At 41.1% G+C, this 8,151-nt stretch overlaps 2 protein-coding genes and 1 non-coding gene across 3 annotated transcripts in view; 2 read left to right on the plus strand and 1 right to left on the minus strand.

The window, feature by feature from the left end:
* SARC_04686 (hypothetical protein) overlaps positions 1-608 on the minus strand; it is a gene marked incomplete at both ends in the record, with an annotated part of 2,655 nt that extends 2,047 nt beyond the window's left edge. Inside the window, one exon of the mRNA XM_014301465.1 lies at positions 389-608. Coding sequence (XP_014156940.1) covers positions 389-608 — 220 coding nt within the window. The remainder of the gene's footprint in view (positions 1-388) is intronic.
* A 354-nt stretch (positions 609-962) lies between these two features.
* Positions 963-2,538, plus strand: SARC_04687 (hypothetical protein). The gene is made up of 2 exons (XM_014301466.1): positions 963-1,460; positions 2,353-2,538. The coding sequence occupies exons 1-2, from the start codon at positions 1,248-1,250 to the stop codon at positions 2,455-2,457; spliced, it is 318 nt and encodes a 105-aa protein (XP_014156941.1). The 5' UTR covers positions 963-1,247; the 3' UTR covers positions 2,458-2,538.
* A 4,198-nt stretch (positions 2,539-6,736) lies between these two features.
* On the plus strand, positions 6,737-6,810 carry SARC_30092. Its single transcript has one exon. It is a non-coding gene; the product is annotated as a tRNA-Val (tRNA).
* Positions 6,811-8,151: the final 1,341 nt, after the last annotated feature.

Raw genomic sequence — 8,151 nt, forward strand, 5'->3', positions numbered from 1 at the left:
CGTGTGTGCGTGTGTGCTTGTGAGTGTGTGTGTGTGTGTGCGTGTGTGCGTGTGTGTGGGTGGGTGTGTGCTTGTGAGTGTGTGTGTGAGTGTGCGTGTGTGTGTGAGTGTGCGTGTGTGTGCGTGTGTGTGTTCATGTGTCGTTTGTGTGTGTGTGTGTTTGTGTCGTTTATTTGTCTTTGTGTGTCTGTGTCCGGTTATGTGTGTGTTGGGGTTTTTTTTATTGCGAGTGTGTGCGTTGCGTGTGTGTACGTGCGTGCGGTGTGTATACGCGTGGTGCTGTGTTTGCGTGCAAAGGGCTGATGTAGATCGGTATAATATCTATTTTGAATATACTTTCTGTATTTGTGAGTATATACTGTAAAGCTGTATAAATTCACGAACATACTCTTCATTCCCTCATTAAGCTCTCGCAGATTCTTCTCCGTTATCGACAGTGACTGATTGAGCGCAGATGTGTGCGCGAGCAGTTGCGATAACATAAGAAGTTCGGCTTTTTTTGCGTCAACGATACTCATTTGCGCTCGTGAATCTGGTGGAGGTGGCGATTGGCTATTTTCGGAGTCCTCCCCATAGTCGGCATCGCATTTCACTGACTGATCTCTCATGGCCTTACTGCAAGTTTGATTCGATCAGTGTGTATGTATGTATATACACGTAGCTCTTACCGTGTATTGACTATAGTAATATACGAATAAATACAAGTCATGCATAGCCTATATGTTTTTCGAAACATTTACTTCTTTTTAATAATAAAACCCCCCCCATTTTCTGAACGAGGCTACTGGAGTCGGGAAGTCAATAAAAATAAAATAATTTAAAATCACTTGTAGGCTTGTAAATAGCTTCTTCTGAATTCTATTTTTCTATATTTTTTATTGGATTTTGGCGGTCTCTCATTATCTAATATAAAAGGGCGACTATTTTTATGTGTGCATTATGTAGTACAAATAATAAGGTAAAAAATAAATAGCACTGCCGCTCAAGAAGTCTCGACACAGGCACTCGCTTTCAGAATTTCTACTATGCTACTGCGGATGTGAATCACCTTATGCTGGAAGTACATTTCAAAAGTGAGAGACATACGAGTATCAACTGATTTTGGCGACTTCGCTAATAGACGTATACATACAGTGAATCATAAGTCAGCAGCACACGGCCAAGTAACGGCCACATGCACAGGGCCGACGCGATTCCATACTATCTTACCGTCCTGCTGTAGTGATTTGAACGGTTAGAATAGTGCTATGTTGGATTCGATCACAGAATGGCTGCTACCAATACTGGATCCTATATTACACATACTGATGAGTACTACACTACAGTATGTTGTGGTTGCCTGCTTGATGTGGTACTTGATTGCACAAGGACTTAATTGCCTGCTTGACAACCAAAGACCGCGCACCGTCAAAAAATATAAGGATGTGCGTAAGAAACCGAGGCGAATCTCCCAGTTTCCGGTAAGTATTTAATACACTATCACATTTCAATTGGTGATACGTCAATGTTTCCCACGTCGTTATATTCTACAATGATATAAGCATTTGCCAACTGCAGGTTTTCATCAATCGAATGGTCAGTGCAAGGTACTAGGCGTTTGAGTTTGACTGTCGGATCATTGTATATCATCTAGCCGTAAGTTAGTTTGGAGTATTCTAGTGGTTGTAGTGTGTAGTATCTAGTTATAATGGAGGTTTTTGTTTAAAACATGGCAAAAGAGTCAGTTCATACATCCTTGAGGGTCAACGGGCATATCTATTCGTATATTTGTTGGAATATTCCAACCGGCTTCCTTGTCTTATCATTGTAGGTCATTTCGAAGTTTATTCGTATCATGTTTTTCCCGTTTAGTATATGTAGTGAATTTCCAGCGTGCATCTGACCGCCGTTACGTTTGTATCTAGTTCTCCAAGTAGGTTACCAGAAGATTTAGGGGTGCATTAAGAAAAACCTTGCACAAGTCAACGTCGTCGTATGTTTTTTTGTTTCGTTATAGAACTGGTTGCAAAGTTGTGCATGTGTGTGTTGTGTTTGTTTCTGAGTGGCTCGGCATGTTCGTATGGTTCGTCCTTGTATATCTGCCAAATTAAAAAGGATGATGCATCATAATAACGGTGTACGGTGCAATTCCGCACATAGTCCTGAGTAACGACCGATTCATTAACAGCTGCTCCCTGGTTCCGTTTTTTTGTCCTATTCGCCGATAAAATCGATTCGCTGGGTTTCATTGTTTTGTGAGTACCTTTTGGAGATGCAATGAATTATTGTCTTATTTCATATCCCTGCTATCTACAGCTATTACTCGCTCTGAAACAAATAGTTATTTTCCTTTCCTGTCCAATTACACAACAGTCAAGACCTGAGCTTCTCATTTGGGAGCCTTCGTCTCCAGAGCTACCATTACCAAATCCGAAGAAGGAGTTGCGGAGTGGTAGGAACAAAACGGGACTACCTTGATTTCAATGATTTGACACACACAAACCCCCCCCCCTTTATGTAGTAGCTTTAAAGCAATAAAAATAGTAATTTAGTGATTGAATTTATGTTAGTACCGAACATCTATATTTTTTTTGTGATCGAGTTCCATATGTATCCCAGAGTAACTATCCAGAGTTCCTGTAGTTCGGGGTGAAGTGGGAGCACAACACGCTAAGTGTTTATGCACAAATAGTGAGGAAGTATGTGGTGAGGTAGAGGGCTTTCCATCTTGTGTGACATACAATGGGAACCAAAAATTGTTTGTCGAGTACGTGGCCAAAAAACATGGCTATCGCTATGTGATCGAGTTCCATATGTATCCCAGAGTATTACTCTTTTGCGATGCCGCTACGTATCTGACACATATGTACTGGAGACCGGACTTCTCGCCGTGTGAACTGATTCTGCCACATGTTTCTGTCCGCGAATACCACGATTTGGATATGCGTGGCGATGCGACAGACAACGGCGCCAGTTTGCTATTAAATTCTGGATGCGCCAGGTCAAGATACTGCACTTCTGTATATGGGGACGAAAGTGACAAATATCAAGACGCGACAACGCTGACTGCGTCTAGGCCAGGGAAATCAGCTTTCCCGTCATTTACCACAGACACGTATTTCCGTTTATGGCGGAATTAGAGGACTACGTAACAGGCATTAAAACACTTCTGGCACACAGGGACGTCAAGGGAGTGAGCGACATTGTAGACTGGTCGGTGTATGGATGCAGCCAGATGTTGCGGACACCATACGCAATAAAAGTAACGACGCTCGATGTGGAAGGCAAGTATACGTACAGCAACGTTGCGACATGTCGTCTATTGTCATACATGCTTGACTTACAGGATGCGAATCGAGAAATTGAACCGTTACAAGAATATTCAAGACATTCATGTACCATCGTCTATGATGGAAATCAATCTAAGCTCAGCACAAATGATTCTGGATATGAAAGTGATAACTTTTGTTACATTCGCGATTATAACTGCTGCGATTGTTTCGTACTGTCAGCGGTCTAGACATAAGCAAACTGGTGCTAATCTGTCTAGGGTAAATGAGTATCGTGTTGTATTGCAAAAGGCGATAGCTGCCTTCACCCTAGTGCTACAACGCGTTGAATGGCGACAAATATCAATGGATCAGGTGATTCAAAATATTACCAAAGAATCAACACAGACCTTCAGTGTGTCCGGGATCGCATGGGAAGCCAATCGTGGGCTAGTGTGCAAAATTCATAGAGGTAGCCGCGCCCATACACTGTGCAAAACTTTGTCATAACAGAGTCCATTTTTCTCTGTGTGTTAGCTTTGACACTGGGTTTGGGTACTGCAAATTGGAAGTGTGTCTTACATCCTTGTTGGATCGTATTGCGATCTGATTTCTTTTTCTAGTGTATGCGTTCCTGGTCGATTGCGATGAGGCAATCATTTAGCATGAAAGCTTTCGAGAGAGTAGCCCCTATAAGGATGTTTTTCTCGTCGCTAGGTGTGTCTGAGTCGCCGTATTGGTTGGCGATCAGTAAAAAAAGTCACAGTTTATTTATGTCGTATTTCCACATACAGCTCGTCTTCTTTTACGGCTTCGTCATATTCATGTAAAAATTATTTAGTGTTAGGGAGAGCCGGCTGCTTATTATTCATATTCTTGGGTGACATATGTTATAACCTCAGAGCAATCGTTTGTTAAAATTATTTTAGTAATGTATTAATATTAAATTATTTATTAAAATGTCCGAACACTTTAGATCATCTAACGAGTTACTGCCATGACGGGACAAGTCCAGACACGTTCAGACACGTTCTAACATGTTTCTCATCTATGCGTTTGTGGGGTCCAAATATGTCAGAAACGGGTCACAAATCTGTTAAAATTTGGTACAAACTAGTAGAACATGCTTAAACGTTAAAAAACGTAAACGTCTAACTTATTGAAAAACACGATAAGTATCTTAAAGGAAAGTATACATAGGCATATATATGGTTTCATCTGAAATTGCAAAAGGCATTCTGTACGACACGAGCATCAAACACTGGAATGTAGCTGACATATTGGGGTGTAATGTAAGCACTGTACGAGGCTGGCGAAGGAGGTGTGCAATATCGCGAAAAGACTACGCTGGACGACCGGTAATATTTGGGTTTACGAAAACGCTAAAGCCTGTTTTGAAGATACCGAAGCTGCCCACGCGGGGTGTCAGGCACGATGGACAGAAGGCATCCGCTGATGATATACTCCAGCAGTTACACGCACAACATGAGAGAGACGAACAATGCATCCTTGTGTCAATCGGGACAGTATCTTTAAAAAAAGGGTTTCAGACAACACACATTTTCTTTCACGCAAACGGTAAATACCCAAATATGGAAAAGTGCATGTAAAAAAGAAGGCGATTTCGCATTTGGCCAACTTTTAAGGTATTATGGTGTTTGGACCGGAATAAAGGGAAATAACGTAAATAAATCAGTAGGTTCGCGAACAAAACGGTGTTTGAATTCACGTAATCTGCGAAGGTAGGGTGTGCACTACTCTGTTTACCCTAAGCAAGTCTGAGCAGTGTACTTCACTAAGTGAGATGGTATTGTTTTGTGCATAATATTGATGCTGCACTCCCTAAATCGAGTGTAAAAAGCCGCCACTCCCGCCAGTACACTTATACCGATCGCAAGTATAGACACGAGTTCCAATGGCATTCCTGATGTGCAAGGGTGAGAAGAGCGAGTCGCATACTGAGGTTAGTATCGTTCCGGGCCCTAAAAAGTGGTTGTCGGCCACAATATTCGAAAGTACAACTACAAGTGTACTAATAATATAGGATTCTGCATCTGGTAATTCCTCCTCTGCGTGTATTCATTTCTAGCGAGCTGAGGCATCCAAATGAGTGAAAAACATACGAATAGCATTCTTTTAGTTGATTGGGATAGTGGAACCAGTACCACGGTACACCTATATATTGTGAGTCACATTATATGGATCTTCAATAGTTGACCGAAAGGGCTGGATATACACGATTACATCGATTGCGGCCAGTTACCTTTTTTGTAGCTGTACGCTATTCAGCCCCAATCACACCGTATGTTAAAGTCGTCGATGAGTAACCCCTTTAAGTAGTTATCGTTGTATCTGCTTGCGGAGGATCTAACTATTAAATCAGCAGGTCTCTTGGAGCCGATTCCAAGTCAAAAATTTAGTGAATTCATGAATTTCGTTCATAGTGCTTGGCCGCTATCACCCTGTTGTCCGTAGAAGCCTCGATCTTGTACATGTGTAGACATGCTGTATTTTTTTATTGCTCGGGACTATATTGGTAAATTTAGCCCACTGATTTACAACACAACGTCGATATTTTTGCGGAATATTCAGATATGGTAGGCCTCGCTGGATTGATGCGCTTGAGTAATATCAAGGCGGTTAGATTTACGTTTTTTCCATGGCCATCTACTATGGCTTGTGTTCCAGATAGCGATTCTAGCAGCGATGGTTTACTGATGACAATCAATGACGCGTTGGGTGCAGCGCGATTGCAAGCATATGGGATCGACTTTCTAGGTATAGGTTTGCAGCTGCATGTATCCAGGATGATACCTGGCCATGTTGGTGATTGGACAGGTAGCCAGAGTCTACAAAATGCAGATGTCAGAAACGCATTTGATTTATGGTGCTTCTACTTAATATTCGCAATAGGCTAAAATCAATCTTATGCCGACCAAGAATATCAGCATCACTTCAACCCGATTGTATGCGAATACGATATATGTTTGTTTATTTGCTACCAGAGCTATAGGCCTTCTTGTAGCTTGGGCTGATAAAATAAGTCAGTGGTTCCTCGCAGTTAACATTGCAGTATGCTTACCAATAGAGTATGTCAGTAAGCTTCCGTGCTCAATATATTTTAGCGTGATGAGGGTGGTTCTCGAGCATAAGTGCCTATTTGCAAATCACTATCAACGGTCATCTATTAGCTACTCAGGATTTATGATTTGACCCAATTTCAACTGTGAAATTCTACCGGATTTAGCTTCGGAGCGCTTTGAATGCTACATAGTGTGAAGCATATTCACATACCACTATTATAGGCATCACACGAAGGTCGTGCGATTTGCCGATTTCCGCAGGTTGTAAATCCATATTTACTGAGTAGAATACCTTCCAAGTAAAAATCACCTTACGAGATCTTATTTCGTTTACAAACATAAGGCAGTTGGCGGTTCCAATTGTTTTTTCTTGAGATATATCATACTTTTCTGTAAATATTTCGTCTCCGGATGGTCTAGCTGGTTATGACGGCTGCTTAACACGCAGCAGGTCGGCGGTTCAAGTCCGCCTCTGGAAATCTTTTTCCTTAGTTGAGAAAAATAGTCAGAGTGCCTAAATTGACGCGTGTGTATATTGATTTACTTAATTTTGTTGTCATGATGTCGTGCACATTGATTCACTTACTTCTTTTGGCTATATTTGTTATCCAGCAGTTACATGATGGTACATATGGCAAATGTAGAATCGGCAAACATTCGTAACACTGATATGGTTCTAATATTGTTGATATCGTTGCGCATATATTTATGAATGTATCGTACGTGCAAGTGCGTCACCTAGTCATGCCAAAGGGGTTTTCTGCAGTGCATTTCTTACCTCACATTTTCTTGTATCCTAGGTGTCACGGTCCAAATCGATCCAGCAGCGCTGTATGTACCTACGGTAGATCTCTTGAAAGTATTATAAGAAGTGTAGACCCAAACAGGTTGGAAATGATACTCCTCGTGTGAATAAAGATATGGTACTGACCAGGTCTAGTTAAGGGCGCTTCTTGTATGTGCGTACTTCAACTCAATAAAATATATTAAGGCAGCGTGCAAATCATGGGATTTGTTTATTGTGCTGTCAGGAAACTTAAGAAATATTTCAACCGTAACGAAAAAGGCTCGAAAGCGAGGATAGTATATAGACTCCTGAATAGCCTATGACAAACTAGGACATGAAGACCGCATTCCTATCTGAAAAGTTGATATCGTGTGTACCCCTAAGCACTGATACTTGTATTCCTATTGCAGCTGCTGAAAGTGCAACGGGAATTGAGAAGATAAGCCCTGCCACTGTAGAAAATTAATGCCGCCATTGGTAGCTATTAGTCGGAAAAGGCAAGAAATTGTAAGCAGCTACAATATGATGTTGAGCATAACACACCTTTAATCACGACGTGGTGCCTGAGGCAAACATGACTTGATCCTCATAGCTCAGTGTATATGCATAGCGTAGTGCACGCAAACAATGCCCATTGGAGGACGGTTCCATATCGAAAATAAAAACGTAAGTCCAATAAAATCAAAATATATACTAATTTGGACAATAATCGGTTAACCATGGATGCTTGCCAGTCCTACGCATTGAAACATGATGAATCGATTGCCGTGCTGGATGATGTTGAAGAGTGAAACTATGCGATGAACATGTATTTTACAATGTGAATTTTTTACTTTACTTGTCATGTAATTATTTATATTTTAGTGTGTGTGTGTTCTTTTTCATCACTAGTCAGTGCATTAGGGTCATAATTTGTTAGGCACTAGGATATTTCACATATCTTTTTGGAACTTAAAAGTGTAAATATTCAAATTGGATTATGTGAACAAAACATGGCATTTGTATTTGTGCATTCGGTTGCGGAAAACATATA

The sequence above is a fragment of the Sphaeroforma arctica genome (assembly GCF_001186125.1).
Source record: "Sphaeroforma arctica JP610 unplaced genomic scaffold supercont1.273, whole genome shotgun sequence".
NCBI lineage: Eukaryota > Ichthyosporea > Ichthyophonida > Sphaeroforma > Sphaeroforma arctica.

Bases quoted from the DNA above. Each gene is read 5' to 3' on its own strand.
- SARC_04687 (XM_014301466.1), top strand. From the start codon at position 1,248: ATGTTGGATTCGATCACAGAATGGCTGCTACCAATACTGGATCCTATA. The intron at 1,461-2,352 runs GTAAGTATTTAA...ATTACACAACAG, and splicing joins GGCGAATCTCCCAGTTTCCG to TCAAGACCTGAGCTTCTCAT.